Raw genomic sequence first — 19,805 nt, 5'->3', positions numbered from 1 at the left:
CAAAATGGTCCTCCATAGATGTTCCTAAATAATTTAATGTTGTTATTTGGAGATTTTGTAAAGCTGTTCAGGAAACACACTGACCAAGCAGGACTAGCATCTGTGGGATCCAGCATTCCTCACTGGTGCAGTTTTTGTGCAAAAGCAATATTCTGGGCTCTGAATCACGCTGAAATACTGACACTTTTTATTATCCTGGTCAATATTTCTTTATTCCTCAATAAAACTGAGTCTAAAATGTATAGCTCTTCGTCATTTTCTCATCTCAGTTAGAAGTTTCATGTGCTAATACTGTAGGTGAGTATAACACGGCCTGTAGACAGAAGAAATAATTATACTTTCTTCAAAATGGCAGGAGTAATAACAATGTGCTTTTCCAAACCCCTTCATTTCCACTTTCATTCTTCATATTCAGTGACTGTCCAACAAAAAAGTATATGAGGAAAAGTTCTGTGCAAACCTTGAATAAGGGAACACAGTCACTGAAAGCCCTTGTCATGTTCTTCACTCCTTTGGAATGCTCTGAAGATTTGAAACACATCCTCGCTTCACCAGAACGCTCAGTGTTGACATACTGGACTGATAACAGCACACCTTGATTTCATATCTGACAATGAATGTTTTGAATCGGTAATCCAGCGAGACAGTCCTATCCTTGCTGCAGTTTGGTTATAAGTATCAAACGTAAAATGGTTCTCTAGATGGTACTGGGAAATCTGACATTGATGTATGCAGTCTTTGCAGTTACTGGTTTAATAGACACAGACAGCACTGTCGCTGTTCGGAGATTTTTGTTTGGACTTATTGCATGCTGCCATCTAGAGTCGGTAGCTGTGCGGTGTTCTGGTGGGTTTTGGAGAGAGGGTGGTCCATACATGTGGCCCGTCATGGCCACAATTCTTCTACCTCAACAAACTGCAAACAGCAGGACTTGTCAGGAGGACTGCATGAGGCCTGTCAGTCGTTTACTTGTCAGAGACTTGCCCTGAAACACAATTGTGTTATTATTAAAAGTGGTCTTTTAAAGAGTACCAGTTAAAAAATTGTGGTCTTGGATTTGACTAATAATATTCAGCAGCAAATTCCAAATATAACAAATAGTACACACACATATATATATATATATATATATGGAACCCTTTGAGAACCCTTTATGGTTCTCAGAAAATATCCAATTTTCTTCTGGTCTGATTACCTTCCAGAAAGCCCGATTTTGAATTAAAGTTCAAAAAGAACTGGCTATGGTCGTTGTGCCACTCACCACACTGCGAGTGAATTTCTCCAGGGATGTGCGGCGGCCTTGCTCAGTCTCAGGCTGTGGAGCCCAGGTTAATGGAAGGGAATGGGGAAGATACAGTGCACAACACCAGGTTAACATGTGTTAGTAAAGAAAAGTAGGAAGATTAATGTTAATCTTAAATAATCACAGTGGGGCTGAGACACAATCAGACTGTAAAATGGCTCTGAAGTGAACTGAAGTGCCCATGTTTAGCCATTACATGTTGTCAGTAGAGTAAGTAGGCCATTTGATGATAAGCACATATTAAGTTGGCTTAGTGTGTTTTAATAAGTGCAAACTGAACACTGAACACTCGTTTGCAAGTGAAGAAAAGGAAATGATTCAATTCAGGACTGTTGTTTTCAGCCAAAAAGAAACTAAGGCTTGAAATATTGTCTCTTAAGAAAGAACTGACTTGGAAAAATGTGCTGAAAATGTAATCACCCTCAGGTAAGTTTGTTTGTTAGAATAGATTTGGGGAAATTTTGCATTACATCACTTGCTCACCAGTGAACCCTCTGCAGTGAATGGGTGCCATCAATAACAAAAATGCTCCCTCCTGTGAAAAACTCCATCCCCTGTCCTCTCACATCAAAATTAATCTACATATTTGTTCAGGGGTGTTTTCGACTGTTTTTGCTTGTAAACAGTGCTTGATATGTGCCTATTTCTTTCCTGATTCTGACGAGACAACTTCTTCATTGGAGAAAGCAATATAATGGATTGTAATTTAGCTGGAAGCAACAGTTTGAAGACAAAATCATGTCTTAATGATTGATTCGTTTCTTACAAACACACAGCTTTTCACTTTACAAGACATGAATTGATGGACTGGAGTCGTGTTGATTACTTGTGGATTATGATGTTTTTATCTGCTGTTTGGGCTTTCATTCTGACGGCACCCATTCACTGCAGAGGATCCATTAGTGAGCAAGTGATGTATTGATTAATACCTCTAAATCTATTCCGATGAAGAAACAAACTCATCTACATCTCGGATGACCTGAGGGTGAGTAAATGTTCATTTTCAACTTTCATTTTGGGGTGAACTATTCCTTTAATGGAAAATGTCCTGGCAGAAAATGACCAGTATCTTTTGTTTTTCCACAGTTTTTTTCCCTTGCAGTACTAGGGTCACACTGATTTTTGTTCTTATGGCTGAATGGTTTGTGGAAAAGAATACTGAGTGATACTGAAAACAAAATTGCAGAAAAATTATTCAGATTCATTACACGCGGCAGAGAGAGATTTGAGATTGAGACTAACCTTCTTTCTGGCCAGCAGGAGGTCCTGGTAAGCATTGGAGCGCAGGAAACGAGGGTAGCTGTCACTCTTCATCAGCTTGTAGATGTGGTCCTGAAAGAGAAAAAACATTGGAGGCTGACAGTGAGTTTGCAGCTTGGATGAAAGGAAAGCGCCTCATTGCAAAGCAATGAGAAAGAGCCAAGAATCTTCTGAAAAAAGACTTTCTGTCCTCATGATCCTGCTTCTGTTAACTTTTCAATCATGACTTCACAAATGCAAACAGGAATAAATCTGTAGGTTCTCCCATTGGAAAAGGCAATCTAAGTCTGATAAAACATATCTTGCAGCAGGATTAATGAGACTTCGCTGCTGCCAAAATAATGTTTTACCTAAGGAGATGAAGGTGCATGTTTTTTTTGTTTTTATTTATTTCAAATAAAGCTTAATTCACTTGACAGACTCCTAGCAAGTATCTTGACAGACTCTAAGCAGTAATGTCACAGATTCTGTAACACATTCTTCAGTTATTCTACTTTGAATTTTCTGAAAGCAGTTAGCTTGTAGTGACAAGTTTCTAGAATAAAATGGTTGAAATTTTTTTATAATTCCAGAGAGACTTTTCACCCTGGTTCTGAGCATTGCGATGCCTGTTATTCTGTCTCTTTCATCAATCATGTAAATGTAGATAAACGAAAGAGACAGACATAAGGCAAACTCTTTTGAACAGAGCTGTGAGGACAAGGACAAGGAACAGATTATCCATCGGCATTATTGTACATCAATAAAATACTTCCTTCAGTGAAAAACTCTCACATCAAAATCAATCTACAAATTTGTTTCGGGCTGTTTTCGACTGTTTCGTCAGTGTTTGATATGTGCCTATTTCTTTCCTGATTCTGACGAGACAACTTCTTCATTGGAGAAAGCAATATAATGGATTGTAATTTAGCTGGAAGCAACAGTTTGAAGACAAAATCATGTCTTAATGATTGATTCGTTTCTTACAAACACACAGCTTTTCACTTTACAAGACATGAATTGATGGACTGGAGTCGTGTTGATTACTTGTGGATTATGATGTTTTTATCTGCTGTTTGGGCTTTCATTCTGACGGCACCCATTCACTGCAGAGGATCCATTAGTGAGCAAGTGATGTATTGATTAATACCTCTAAATCTATTCCGATGAAGAAACAAACTCATCTACATCTCGGATGACCTGAGGGTGAGTAAATGTTCATTTTCAACTTTCATTTTGGGGTGAACTATTCCTTTAATGGAAAATGTCCTGGCAGAAAATGACCAGTATCTTTTGTTTTTCCACAGTTTTTTTCCCTTGCAGTACTCTAGGGTCACACTGATTTTTGTTCTTATGGCTGAATGGTTTGTGGAAAAGAATACTGAGTGATACTGAAAACAAAATTGCAGAAAAATTATTCAGATTCATTACACGCGGCAGAGAGAGATTTGAGATTGAGACTAACCTTCTTTCTGGCCAGCAGGAGGTCCTGGTAAGCATTGGAGCGCAGGAAACGAGGGTAGCTGTCACTCTTCATCAGCTTGTAGATGTGGTCCTGAAAGAGAAAAAACATTGGAGGCTGACAGTGAGTTTGCAGCTTGGATGAAAGGAAAGCGCCTCATTGCAAAGCAATGAGAAAGAGCCAAGAATCTTCTGAAAAAAGACTTTCTGTCCTCATGATCCTGCTTCTGTTAACTTTTCAATCATGACTTCACAAATGCAAACAGGAATAAATCTGTAGGTTCTCCCATTGGAAAAGGCAATCTAAGTCTGATAAAACATATCTTGCAGCAGGATTACTGAGACTTCGCTGCTGCCAAAATAATGTTTTACCTAAGGAGATGAAGGTGCATGTTTTTTTTGTTTTTATTTATTTCAAATAAAGCTTAATTCACTTGACAGACTCCTAGCAAGTATCTTGACAGACTCTAAGCAGTAATGTCACAGATTCTGTAACACATTCTTCAGTTATTCTACTTTGAATTTTCTGAAAGCAGTTAGCTTGTAGTGACAAGTTTCTAGAATAAAATGGTTGAAATTTTTTTATAATTCCAGAGAGACTTTTCACCCTGGTTCTGAGCATTGCGATGCCTGTTATTCTGTCTCTTTCATCAATCATGTAAATGTAGATAAACGAAAGAGACAGACATAAGGCAAACTCTTTTGAACAGAGCTGTGAGGACAAGGACAAGGAACAGATTATCCATCGGCATTATTGTACATCAATCTCCCCAAATAGCCCAAAGCCCTCAAGTTCCTCTTTCATCATTTCAAAGAATGAAAAAGATTCTGCCTTGGGCACAACTTGTCCCTAAGTGCAGCTTTCATACTTCCTCTGTCCATCAAAAAACCTAAAAGCCCTCAATCATCTGTGAAAATGTGTTTACACAATGGTTATTGGACATTAAAAAATAATAATATACAATTTTCCTATTTAGTTCATATAGTACGATCATTTTCCCCAAATGTGCAGAAAGGCCGTAGAAATTGTTAAAAGGAACAAAAGCCATCAGTGCTTGAGCTGTGCTTCCTGTGACAGTTACTCACCTGGGCATCTTCAAAGCTGTAGCGGCCCGGGTCTTTTAGATTCTGCCAGATCTCCGGAGCGCGAGCCGCCACATCCTGCAGGGGGCGGCACTTTAGATCCTGCACAGCCAACCAGAACCTAAAGAGAAAACAATAATAAATGTCAGCTGTATGGAGTATTGACCATGGGAGGATGATGCAAATCAAATTAATTTTAACATATGTAGTTTTAATGTAAAAATAAACTTTCTAAATATGTACACCACCATTTGAACTTTCTATTCATCAAAGAATCCTAAAAATTTTTTATCATGGTTTCCACAAAAAAATTAAACAACACAACTATTTTCAACGTTGATAATAAGACGAATTTTTTTCTGAAGGATCTTGTGACAATGAAGACTGGAGTAATTCAGCTGAAAATTAAACTTTGCCATCATAGGAATAAATTACTTTATAAATATTTAATAAATATTTTAAAATATATTAAAATAGAAAACATTTATTTTAAATTGTAATAATTTTTCACAATATTACTTTTTTACCATTTTTTTTTTTTTTTAAAGGCATCTTGGTGAGAAAAAAAAAGTAAAATCTTCTTTCGAAAACATTTAAAAATTTTACCAACCCTAAACTTTTGAATGATAGTGTATATATTTTTGTTCCTATGCCAACATTTTTGACGCTGGTCAATGGCATCATGATTTTGTTCTCATATTTTTGTGTTCTACCTCAAATTTTTGTGGCTTAACGTGAGGAATATCGCATAAATGTGTCAATACATAAAGTTATAAAAAAGAAGAAAAAAACCTTTAGGCATTTGTTAAATTTTATGGTAAACGAGTAAAGGCCAGATTATCATTCCAACAATCTGATTTCAATCATGCATTATGTTGCTGTTCCAAGTTCAGTCCCCAAAGCTAATTTTCACTCCCAATTAGCACTTGGCGTGTGTTACTTTTGGACCCTCTTTACATCGCTGATGGCAATGACATTCCCAAACTCCTGAGTAACAAATACTGGGTTAATTATGGAAGTCAGCACATGCACTGCACCTGCCATGACAGATAGAGGAAAGCAATCGCCCAGTCACTCTCATATCATACTTGCTCTGTAGCTCTATAGATCTATGCAGTGTAGAAGTGGTTTAGGCTCTAATGGGCCCAGGGGAGAGTCAGGCAGTCAAGAGGACACATCACTTTCACTCTCCTCACATACTGGCAAACATAAGACAGCCCCCACAGAGGCTATTAGATGCCTAGCTGGGGGATACGTGGAGATACGAGAGAAAGAGAAGGATGAGAGATGCATTGAGACAAGCAGCATTTTCCAGTGACCAGGTCATTAACCAGTGACCTGCGTTATCTCTGCAGCTCCCTTCGGGGCCTCGCTGTCCTGGTTGGGCGTCTCCTGGGGCCCACCGCTTCATTTGCCCCATGATGCCCGTGGTTTGCAGTAGCTTATCACAATGCATCAGCGATCAGGCTTTGGAGGTTGTAATGATCATGTACCATCAGTGAATTTACTCGCTCTTTCTCATCAGTGATATTAAAGCTTGAGGTCTGACCTTTTGCTTGTCCTGTTCTGCTACATTTTGTGCAAGTCATTAAAAGTGGAGTGGGAGGTTAAGAGAGAGGAATGAGTAGGAAGGGGAAAATGTCACAGAAGTGCAAATGAAAGGAGGACGGAGGAATATGGTGATGGAAAGCTCACAGCAGGTTCTCGGAGCTGAATTCGAACTCCAGGAATTTAAGAAACTGCTCACGGCCCACTGGGTCCTTTAAAGCCTCGTCCAACGAGAAGCCCCACTTCTTTACTCGCTGTTGACTCGGGTCCTTACTGAGACAGAGAGACGGAAAGAGAAAGACAGTATTTTATTTATTTAACTTACATTGTTCTTTGCAATATCTACTGACAGCAGCTAATGCTTTGACAACACAATGTTCCATTGTTTGTCATATTAACAAGACAAGGCTGAAAACAAAGAGAGACTGTGTGTGTGTACACAAGATCACTTAATCACGTCTAATAATATCTTGTAAATTAGTGTTTGAATAAGTAACAATATGTAAACCACCACAGGAATGCTAATGATTTAGAAAAACCTAATTCCAACAACTGTTAATTAATATGATAAGGCAAATTAGTCAACTTCATTTTTGCATAATTAAGTGACAAGAGTCACATTGTTGAACAATGCGATCAGATGTATAGAAAGAAACCCAGAAATGAAACACTAGGATGAGGGTGTGTGTGGGAGGTATTCCTTAATTCCTGTCAGGGCATCTTTGAGGAGCTGTGAGAACGGCTCAGGCAAGTGGAGCTGAAGGAACCTGCAGTGTTTTATAGAATTCAAAACAACATAAGGACTTCAGCAGACTTAAAACTACTTGAGATATTCAGAACCAGTTACTACATTAGTCACAATCCTAAAGAGAGGTCCACCAATCAGAGTAGACACTGTTACTATGGAGACATGACACTTGCCCTGCGAATAATGCCATCAAATCAGTCTCCTCACACTCTCAAGTTCACTGTCCTGTGTTCTCAACTAGAGTTTTTCTAGCTTTCTAGTTTCCTAAACACATCCTGGCTGGGATTTCTAAATTGTTTAAAATGTCCAGGTTTTGGCTTTGTTTTCCTATTGACATGCTTTAGGGTCCTCACACATTACATGTACATGTATTTGCAGTGCTTTGACCGTTCTCTGTAGATCCCACATTCTCGCACGCCACGCTGGGTCGATTATGTACAGTACAATGCCTGCATGCTATTTGTCAAACTACTTTTCAGTCATTGCTTTCAGCAAGCAAAATGCCAGATTCACAAATCAAATACGTTCATATTAACAGATTACAGCATTCACAATTTGAGCTTGGGCTGTGTGGTGTCGCATCCCAGATTTCGTCCCATTCATCGAAATGAAAACACCTCGCTCACGCAGTATGTGTGAAACCGGCGTACAAATTTGGGATCACATTAGCCAAAGAAGAGCGTTTGTAAGCTAAATTAACTAATTCAAACACGTTACAATAAGGCTAGTTAACATTAGTTATCATGATCCAACAATGAACAGTACTTATTTTATAAATGTGTAATAATTGTCTGCGGACCTCAGTGTTATTTTAGGATTGACCTCAGTTTGAGAATAAATCGAGTAAGAACAAAGGCACAACATAACAGTGACATAAGATTTTTTCTAAATAAAACCAAAAAGAAGCATAACAACAAAACAGATAAGAACTTTTTGACAAATTAGCAACTTAATTTTCTCAGCAGCAGTTACAAAGACTCTTAAGATATTAAGTGAAATTAAGAAATTTAGACATCCTGATCCCTTCTCTCTTCTAATGAAAACTAGACTACAGAAGAGAGGAATCTATAAAGAAAGATGTAATATTTAGGTTTTCATACCTGGCCTCTAGCTCCCAGAATGTGACATCATCACTGATCCAGGGGTTAGCTGGCTCTGGTACTGTCACAAAGGGGTCATAGTCAAGATACTGCTCTGTGTAGCTCATCAATCTGCAAAAAAATGAGTTGAAATCATGTTTATATTACATATTATTATATAAAAGTATTTTTGTCTGTTTTTCATTATTGGAACCAAATGAACTGTTTTCACATATGCATTCCTCCGCAAAAGTGAACGGTACACTGTACTAAAATACTCTGACAGAGTTTCCCACACAACTAATTCAGTGGCACCGCAAACCTGCCACTGAATCTATAGCATGAAACTTACTGTGATTCAGTTCCCGAATCAATGACTCTTATGAGCCTGATTTTGTTTAGTTTATCAAAAACAAACATCGCAACAAGTGTAGTCTGATTTCCAAATTAATAGCTTTAATAAGTGAGTTATTTTAAATGAATCAAACACATACAGCTTATAATGTAACTGTTTGTTGTGAAATGAAATTTATACTATATGGCATCTTGTATTTAAAGATACACATAATTAGTTTTGTCTGTAGCATTTTATAAGAATTAATAAAATATGTTGACACAATTTTAGTTTTCATACTGTTGTTTAATCTTCATAGTTACTGCCAGTTACTCGATTGCAATAAATCATCACCTTGGAATTATAAGCTTCTATCTGCATTCTGAGCAGTTTTGAGATATTGAGGTTCGAAGTTTTTGCATTCCATATAGTGATATGGGATATGGGGAACAAGTCTCTTTCATACATCAGTCCCAAAATGTACACAACTTAAAGAAAACATCACAATGTACACAACATCACAATGTTGTCACAGAATAAGAATATGTGAATAACTCAATTTTGACAAAAATTGCAGATAGAACCTTATAATTCCAAGGTGACAAAATGTTGTCTCTAAAACAATTCTTGTGAAAATGTTTACAACAGACTTTACAATGTTTTTAAAGGTCTCATCATTTGGCAATGAAATTCCATTTCTTACTAAAAGAATCATTAATGAAACCATAAGAGGAATCAGAACTGGAACAAATAAATTCTTTATGATTCCCATTCTTAATTATTATTTGCAAGCATTAATATTTGCTGAGAAAAGTTTGAGTTTCATGGACAGATCAAGAAAGAGGACTTACGTCTCAGCGACTTTGGACATTTTCATACAGTGTCGATCCAACTGAGTGTTCAAGAACAGAATCTGAAAGAGACAGAATACCGTTACTCACTGCATCTCTACTTGAGCATGAGAGTGATTGTGCTAAATATTAATAGCTGCTGTGAGGCTGTCAAGAACCAAATTCACAGCATCGCTCGCACACACATCTTTCTCTACGTCCTCTCTGGTGTCCTTGCTGCTCTGCTGGGAGGGTGTGTGTACAGGACTCTGAGTCTGTGTGTCATCCACTACCCCATACACTGACTGCGAGACAGAGACGGAGATGGGTCACAATACAATCAGACACACCCTCTGTACACAAAGCACACACACTAATACAGTATAAGCACCTTTTTCACCCTTTGAGGATTCTTCAGGCGACGACACTTCCTGATGTCCATCTCTGTGGTGTTGACACACCCAGGCTGTGAATCACAATCACATGTAAATCAGCCATATAAAAAAATTGCTGATACGCTGATACAAATTGCTGATACAATCATGATTCACACAAATTGCAGAATCCAATAATTACACATATTATTTCATTTTCTTTCTTTAAAAAAAAACTGAATGTGTTAACTATGCTGTGTTTACTATGAAAACCTGAGATTAATCACAGTTAAATATCTGCTAAAACTTTACAATAGGGTTCTATTCATTATACAAGTTATTGGAATAGCTAAAATGAAAAAGGGATAAAGGGATTGTTCACCCAATAATTTAAAATCTGTCATAATTTTCTCACCCTCATGTCGTTCCACACCTGTATGACTTACTTTCTTCTGTGAAATATGAAAGAAGATATTTTGAACAATGTTAGTTACCAAACCGTTTTTGTTACCATTGACTTCTATTGTATGGGCAAAAAGCACTGAGACATTTCTCAAAATATCTTCCATTTGTGTTCCACAGAAGTCAGAAAGTCAAACAGGTTTTGAACAACATGTGAGTAAATGAGAGAATTTTCATTTTTTGATTGAAAAATCCCACACTGGATCCAACCCTCACACACCACGGGACGGTGAACATCCCAGAAGGCTCTCTCTTGACTATCCAGAATCTTTCTCTCCGTTTTGTCTTTTTTCCTGTCGATCCTACAAAATCAAAGAAACACAGAGTAATATTAATAACATTAATATTAAACAAAGAGCAGGAAACCTTCCCAATCCACACACTCACACGTCCTGCCTCACACGTTAAAACAGACAAAGAGCAAAGCCCTTGTGCTCATCAAAGTTGCAACCTGCCTGCGAGCAGCGCTAATTCATTTCCATTCCTGCCACTTCACTCTTACGTAACTGACATTTGCTGCATCACTCTCTCTGTCTCTCACTTATCCTGGTTTTGAGCCCTGAGACTCTTTCATTCATCTCTCTTGCTCTTCTGTTCTTGCTCTCCCCAAAATTGGGGTTTTCGTCATGAAAAGTGTACTGCAGACAGTGTGATGATAGAGACAGACTGATGATCAAAAATCAGAGCAGGGTTGACTTGTGTTTGCAGCCCTCGGCCATCAGATGAGGCTCTTCAGCTGATGTTTGAAGAGCGAGAGACTGCTTCAATCAGTGTGGACCACTCTAAATCAAACACACATGCTAATATGTCTCGCCCCTAACAACTGCACTTCAGCAATATTATTATGTTACATCAGAGTTTGTGTATATACAGTATGTCTTTGTGTGAATGTGTGTGGGCTTGAAAACAAAGGGTAGATGTGTCTTCAACAGAGAAGAGAGCAGGTATGAGTGAGAGCAAGTGTTTGCGTAGTTGTCCTGACAACAGCACTTACTTGACCTGTGCCTCAGCCTGCATGAAGATGAACTCCCACTTCCTGGCAAAAGCCCTCTGTAGTCTCGCTAGATTCTCCTGAATGAGAGAGACAGAGATAAATGAGTGAAAGAAAGAAAGAAAACTAAAAGAACTGAAATAGAAAACTGTTATTTTAAATTGTAATGATAATTCATAATATTATGTTTTTTAACTGTAACTTTGATCAATTAATTGCAGCCTTTGTGAGCACATGAGAACATTTAAAATCAAACCAACCCCAAATTTTATATAAAATAAAATTCTGCATATAAAATATATAGAAATGTATATTAAATGTATATTTTCTTTTGAAATGTCTTATTTGTTTTCTTTCTTTTATATATAAATATAAATAAATTATAAATAGTAATTGATTTTTTTCTTTATAGTATAACAGCAGTTTTGCAAGTGACCAAAATTTTTGGAAAGCATAAAGCATGCTGACTTTGATGTCACAGCTCAGGATAGTCACTAGCGAAGGGCCAAGTGAAGTGACTGTGTGTGTCACTTCAGTCCATCTGCAAGTCATGATGCCATTTTCCACAACAACAACAACAACAAAAAGTTCAGAACTGAATGTCCATGTGCAAAGATGGAAGCAGGTATTACAGAGGTCCTTGTTTGGGCCACTTAAAAAAACAACAACAATGTTGATAGCGCCACAGAGTTTACACTCTTTGGGGGAATCAATCTACAAATGGCGTATTTATCGTTACCTCTGCACATAAAGCAAGGACAAGAGAAAGTATCATTGGAAAAAATGGCATACTTCACCTTTAATTCTCAATGACAAGGGCTCACAACTGGTGTTTTCAGGTATAAAATAACTTGACGTATCTGTCAATACCTGTGAGAATCCAAACTGAGATGCTTTTGCTGGCAAAACACTTTTGCTTCCATTTTCTCTGTCGGCTGTCATCGCAGTGGGTCACTTACCGCCTCATAGTCCGCCAGCTCCAGCCGGGTCTTGTTCTGCATGGTCCGCTTGCACAGATAGATTGCTGTGATAGGCAACAGAGAGATAAACAGACAAGAGGCCATAAGAGACTTGGCCTTATCAACTGTCATGTATAATCCTACCCCTACACACGCACACACATCCAGTGTAAGCCCTTGATTGGATTTAGTATTTTCATCTGCATCTATCATCTCTGCTTGGCCAGTTCACAGAAAGTAGGAACTATGAATGAGTCACCATTGACCAGGAGTGAACATCTGCCCACAGTCAACACACTGTCATACACCCACTAATGCTCTGCAGTTCTCCCTGACTGTTCACCTGTCCAACCTGTAATAATCCTGGGAAAGCAGATTGTGGGCTGAACATGGGGCGTCCAGCGTCTCTGGGACCTTATGAGTTATGTTAGCTCTCTGAAAAAGCATCTACGGTAAAGCTCTGTGTGCTCTTACGTCACTTTGAGTCTGCCCAGCAGGGTCCTTCTCTTACCGTAGTCTGTGTTCTCTGGCTCCCAGCAATTAGAGGGCCAAAAGTATGGAGCCTGGGTGAGAAGGAGAGAGATTATTACTCTTGAGTTTTGTACATTTGTGCAACTGAAAAATTGAGTAGGCAGACTTTGGAGTATGAACATAAACTTAATCTAGCCAAAATACATTCAGTCATGCTGCTCATTTCTCATTTCTGTAAAAACACTAATAATTGAATAACACTATTAAATGTAATATTTAGCACATATCATAGTAAAATTCCTTTGTATACTATAAAAAATGTTATGATGCCTAAATTTACTTGTATCATTTAAAATGACAGATTTTAGTTTTTTTTTCCTATTTAGACAAAATCTGTATTAACATGAAAATACATATCGGCTTATTGCTTTGGCTAGAATTTTAATATTGGTGCATAATAATAATAACAATAATAATAATATCCTTATTTCCCTCAATAAATGTTTTTATTTAAGAACATACAGAGTATCTTAAATGTTATAAATATTCTGAAAATTCAGAATATTCGGAATCTTAAGTATTCTGGTATCACAAAATGAATCATGGTTAATTAACTTAATATACAGTTTCTGTTAATAAAAATGTTTGAAATCAAGCAACACTGTCATACTAAAAGCAATGTTGGACAGCGGGGGGCCTTCGAGTCAAAAATGTTGAGAACTGCTAATCTAGACAATATCTGCATATTTAGATACAGTGATTGCTTCTGGATTGTCAGTAACTACTTCACTAATTTATTTGGATTCTGTTTAAAATCAGGTGTGAGTTTGAAAGAACTAAGAATTTCTTGTCTGCCTCCTGCTTACTAGCCAAAGCTGTAGCTGAAATTATGATTCTGTGCCGTGCAGTTATTATATGAAGATATTCATGTTATAAGAGCTATTAACAACATTTGTAACAACTAACTCTCTTGCCTTTGTGGAGCCAGTCTAAAAGACTACAGGCGGCACAAAGCAAATGATGGTGCATTGAGATCATTATTGTCAGGCAATGAGCTGATGAGCCATACTCCAGAGAAACAGAAACACTAATTCCCTCCTGAGTAATTAATGAACGTACAAAAGAAGCTCAGATTCATTCATTGGCTTATTGATACTCTATCATGCTTATTGGAAAGATAGCCTAATGCCATTATCTGAGAATTTGGCTTTTCTCGTAAAACTCTGGATAAATTACAGTTGGTTTGGAGGTTGATATTGAGACTATATTAATTAAGCATGATACTTTAGTACTGTAATGGAGTATTGATGCATAACCATTACACATGCACCTACATTTCATTGTATTTTAGTAGATGATTGCATGTGACTGATTTTTTGGAGGGCTCTTTAAAGACGAATTCCAGATTGACATGGTAAACATGGTGGATCAGTGTCATTGAGTGCCTATGAGTAAAGTTGGCAGATTTCAAATCTCACTGTCAAGCTCCAGCTGAGCTACTGCCATTGAGATGAACGGGAATGCAAATTGATAGCTTTCTCCAGGTATTATAGAGATATTTGGCTGAAGAGAATCTGTTTAGTGTTGCAATAATTTCCAAATGAGATGACAGAGCTTCTCACAGCTTTAGCCAGCAGTGCTTCTCCTGAGAAACATCAGAGTTACGTGAGCTAAAGAGGCTCAGAGGAAGACGTGCCTTTGGTCATCTCCTCACTAATCATCTAAATCATTAAAAAATTAAGGATCGGCCTTTACCAGATAAATATGCCCCTATTTCTGGAGGACATACTGAGATAAAATATTATTTAACACCTTAGATCTTAAAAGTACAGCAATAGACAATAAACATAACACACTACTGTTCAAAAGTCTGAGGTTGATATGATTTTTAAATGTTTTTTAAAGTCTCTCAATGGTTGCATTTATTTGATCAAAAAACAGTATAAACAGTAATATTGCAAAATATTATTACAATTTAAAATAACTGTTTTCCAATTGAATATATTTTAAAATATAATATATTACTGTGATGGCAAAGCTGATTTTTTTTTTTTGTGACATGATCCTTCAGAAATCATTCTAATATTGATCTGCTGCTCAAGAAACATTTCTTATTATTTCTATGTTGAAAACAGTTGTGCTGCATCATATTTTTGTATAAACCGTGAAACATTTTTTAAGATCAAAAGAACAGAATTTGTTTGAAATAGAAATTTTTGTAACACTATATTGTAATACTGATCCATTTAATGCACAATGCATCTTTGCTGAATAAAAGTACTAATTTCTTTCAGGTTGTGTATATATAGTGTTAAATAAATCTCAGTAATGTACTGCCTGTATAGAGAAGGGCTTAATAAAGGCCACTGCACTGATCAAACACTGTCCTATTTGCTCAGTAGGTGCAAAGGTCTGTGGAGCTTCTTCATAGTGTGTCTTAGGTGTGATTTCCACAGTAGATTCAGAATCTCAGCAGTGCTGAAGTGAAACAGGACCACATTCTGGAAACCACAGCTGCCAGGATACAATCCACGTGACTTTTATTTGGTTGATGGTAGATGGATAAGCTCACCTGAAAGCGGTATAATGTCCCATCATCCTTGAGGGTAAGAACATGATCAGAGATGGGGAATATGTAGCCTTGGGCGGCGATCAGGCTGCCGATGTGTATGGCCTCCGCTGTAAATACATAAATTAATGCATTTGCTTTCACAAACAATTTACAGTCATTAATAAAACGTGTATATGTCTTCATATCAACACCTACCAGGATCATCTATGATGAGGTTCTTCATCATCCACTGAACAATGTCAGAACCTAAAGTTTAAAAAGTGGAAACATATCACCTTATTTTCACATGCAAATTTATGCATAAATTACATTCACTTCCCAAAGCCTTGATAAAGATCAAAATCATCAGTGTGTCAAGACACGTTATGGTTCAAGATTCAATGTGTGTCAGATCAGTCCAGCTAAATCTACATTAGCACCACTTCAATCATGTACAACATCAATGTTTTAGTTCCAAATCAGCTATTAGTTATCCGGATGTGGGCCTGCAGGCATCCATTTAGAGCTGCTCACTGTAGTAATTGTGTTTAGCATTATGTGCAAATCAAACAATATCTTCAGGTTTATTCTCTTTGAGGGTTTATACAGACAAGTAACTGTTCTTCTAGCATTCCTTATCACACACTAAAGGAATCTGTGAATCTGTGAAAGTGGTTAGTAGGATCGGTGGAGACCACAGGGGCGTATGGCTCCTGATCCACCCTCTGATCTATGAAATTCCCTGGAAAATAGCAACTAAGCACAACCCTGTACATATTTTATCAGCACTGACAGTGATATACATTTTTAAGAACATATTTTTGAAAGCATCATTAAGTGAAATAAGAAAACTGCTATTTTAAAAAGGTGCACTCAGTAACTTTTTCCTCATTCATAAGTTTTACTTCAACTGTAATGAATAATAATTTTTTAATAATAATTAATAATAAAAAAAAAAATAATACATTCACATCTGATGAAGACTACTGTGAACCTATTATGAAACACTTTAGCTTACAGAATAAATTAATCATGTCTGACTGCTAATAATAAGAGAAAAACATTAATCTAAAAAAAGAGCTGAATAGAGACACAAACAGCCGGATGTGAAAACCAAATATTACTGGCCAATAAAATAAATAACTTGAATTTCATAAATAAATAAATATAGATATATGTAAACAAACAAACAAACAAACAAACAAACAGACAATTGTTGCAGTATTCATCTTGTTGCTAGACTGATTTTCTACAATTTAAGCAATTAAGCTAATAAAATCATTTTTAATTGACATCCCGTGGTAACTAGGATTTACACAAGCTTCAGTCTGGATCCAGAACACCTGAGAAGAGATGATGCCAACCCCTCAGAGGACCTCAGATGATGCCAACCCTGAAACAACATACAGAACTACCACATTTTGCTATAAGTTTGATTGCATCATATAATAATTGCTGTTAATAGTGTTCATCGTCTGTTTTATTACGTCTTAAATTGATTTTTCCGTACTGCTGGTTCGTCTGGTCAGAGGAGAACTGGCCCCCCGACTGAGCCTGGTTTCTCCCAAGGTTTTTTCTCCATTCTGTCACCGATGGAGTTTTGGTTCCTTGCCGCTGTCGCCTCTGGCTTGCTTAGTTGGGGACACTTCATTTCCAGCGATACCGTTGACTTGATTGCAAAGATACTATTTAAACTGAGCTGGATGTTGACATCACTGAATTCAATGATGAACTGTCTTTAACTGAAAAATTTGTGTTTACTATTGTCATTTTGCATTATTGACACTATTTTCCTAATTAATGCTGTTCAGTTGCTTTGACACAATCTGTATTGTTAAAAGCGCTATATAAATAAAGGTGACTTGACTTGACTTGACTTAAAATCAATATTTCATGTGAATGCATTTGTTTATTTACATTGACTTGAGTAAACTGTATTTTCACACACATACTGTATGATAGCAACGGTCATTGAAAAACCCACATACTTAAGGTTTATTAAATCACACACCAGTTTAGACACAAACTGTCCCACTCCTGCCAGTATACCTGTAACAACGCTGGGAATCTTGGACAGGAAGCTCTTAGAGAGAGAGAGAGAGAGAGATAGAGATAGATAGATAGATAGATAGATAGATAGATAGATAGATAGAAGGTGCACAATGTCAGTCACACAAACACTAAACACCATCATGTTAACACACATGATACTGAAACAATGCAATAAACATTAATTTAACAACATTAGATGTAAGATAAAACCCTAATGTACACAACTGATAAGAAAAAACTAAGAAGAAAGTTATTTCAACAAAAAAACAAAATATGAAGTGTCATGCAGGGAATTCTGGAAATGTCAATTTACGGTTTTTCACTGTAAATTATACAATGACTTTTTCTTTTTCACTTCTAAAACCCATAAATTTTAATGTACATTAAATGTAATTACAGTTATTCACCGTATATAGTATGGAAACTTACGGATAACCAATTAACAGGTTTTTACTGTAGCATTTTTACAGTCTTTTATTCATTCATTCTTTCAGTCTTTTACTGTTAAAATCACAATACTTTTTTTACATTTTTGCTGCGTATAGTGTGCAGAATTCAGCAGAAAATGAAAAGAATTCAAACACAATGTTTTGTACATCTATGAACACCATTTGCACATTTATCAACACCATTTTTGTAATATCCATTTAGGTTTAATAATTCTCAATAGATTGTTCCTGATAATAATCATTGAATGCACTACCAGTCAAATGTTTGGAATAATTAAGATTTTTAAAATGTTTTTAAAAGACATCTCTTATGCGCAACATAAGACTTCATTTATTTGTAATAAATAAATGAATTAATACTGTGAAATATTATTACAATATATTTTATTAATACTAATATTTTTTTACAATTTTATTTCCTGTGATGGTAAAGCTGAATTTTCAGCAGCCATTACTCCAGAAATAATTTTTCACATAAATAAATTACATTTAAAAATGTATATAATACTTTAAAAATATTACTGTTTTACTGTATTACTGTATTCTTGATCAGATAAATGCAGCCTTGGTAAGCATAAGAGACATCCTTCCAAAAAAAATCTTATTCCAAACTTTCGAACGGTAGTGTGTTTCAAATCCCACATTAATGAAACCACTCAATAATCAATACTACTCAATAGTAAACCAGAAATCAACTCTGATTCACAGTCAGTTTGAAAGCACAATGCTAATTTTATTTCAATCCACCATTAGACTTCTGTTGGTCTGGTTATTTTACAGCTTTTTCAAGCATTGTAGTATCACATTCTAACCAAACTGTTAATCATAACAGGTGTAAACACACACCTACGTCTACTGATCACATTACTAAATGCATTAAGTATCCAATGTGCACAAAACATAGGCCAAATTTATTTATTCCATGTCTATTTATATTGTTGTACAGCCACAGAAATGGTCATTTCACTTGTGATGGGAACATCTGTTCTCGTTCCTCTCTGGTTACGCAGGCATCTAAGTATCGGTGGAGGCCTTTGGAATATACAAGCTCACACCTACGGTCTATAAATAATCCCAGCACTGATGAAAACAGCTTGTGGTTTTGCAGGAGAGAGGGAGCGTAATGAGATTAGGTAGCGTTCTCTGCTTTGGAGATTGCATGTTGTCATCACTGCTCTGTGGCGCTCAGCGCTCTTATTTTTGCACGTGTCGTGTAGGAGGCGAGATCTCAGTTGCTTCGGAGACATTTAATGCATACAGTAGCTATATATAAACAATCAAAGCCAGCCCCCGACTCCTGTGAGCCCACGACAACACTACACTGCTAAAATAAAGCAAAGCCACTTCACTTCGAGCATAAAGAGAGGGCATTTACATCATCAGCAGTGTCAAACAAAACATACAGCTGTGCTACACGAGGACCCGCCCTCATTATCCCAAAAAACACTCTAGTCATCCCATCCATTACCACATGAGACTAATTTCCCCTCTCTAGCCATGAAAGCACTTCACTTCGTTTAATGCTCTCTACCTAGTGGCTAAAACACGAGTCTATGGCGCAAACTATTCTAAATGGGTCGATAAGTGTTGGCCTGAGTCCCAAGAGAGATCCTGGCTATAGACAGACAACACTGCCAGCCAGGAAGTCCACCTCTAAACTCTAAATCAATACAGATAAAATGCTACATAGTGTTTAGAGGACAAAATGACATCTATCCCACAGACTCACACCTTCCTGCCCCACAAAATTCTCAAGTTTCAATAAGGAATCGGTGGAAAAGTAGGGCTGGATTATGGACCAGATGGCCATTAGGGTCCCATGGCTCCATATACAGTGAGACTTGACCACTATGGCCCTGAGCCCCACGACT

The 19,805-nt window shown here is 36.9% G+C and overlaps 1 protein-coding gene across 1 annotated transcript; it reads right to left on the bottom strand.

Annotated features, from left to right (window-relative positions):
• Window positions 1-799: 799 nt before the first annotated feature.
• LOC107668198 (regulator of G-protein signaling 6-like) lies at window positions 800-17,624 on the bottom strand. The gene is made up of 17 exons (XM_016459990.1): window positions 17,613-17,624; window positions 17,483-17,516; window positions 15,650-15,700; window positions 15,455-15,561; window positions 12,923-12,974; window positions 12,412-12,476; window positions 11,456-11,532; window positions 10,682-10,763; window positions 10,017-10,091; window positions 9,832-9,930; window positions 9,647-9,708; window positions 8,483-8,593; window positions 6,782-6,907; window positions 5,090-5,207; window positions 4,008-4,097; window positions 1,262-1,315; window positions 800-985 (listed from the first exon to the last, which is right to left on the bottom strand). The coding sequence occupies exons 1-17, from the start codon at window positions 17,622-17,624 to the stop codon at window positions 935-937; spliced, it is 1,266 nt and encodes a 421-aa protein (XP_016315476.1). The 3' UTR covers window positions 800-934.
• Between the last annotated feature and the right edge of the window lie 2,181 nt (window positions 17,625-19,805).

The sequence above is a fragment of the Sinocyclocheilus anshuiensis genome, unplaced genomic scaffold, assembly GCF_001515605.1.
Source record: "Sinocyclocheilus anshuiensis isolate Anshui unplaced genomic scaffold, SAMN03320099.WGS_v1.1 scaffold1341, whole genome shotgun sequence".
NCBI classification, from domain to species: domain Eukaryota; kingdom Metazoa; phylum Chordata; class Actinopteri; order Cypriniformes; family Cyprinidae; genus Sinocyclocheilus; species Sinocyclocheilus anshuiensis.
This window is presented reverse-complemented; position numbering and strand designations above follow the sequence as displayed.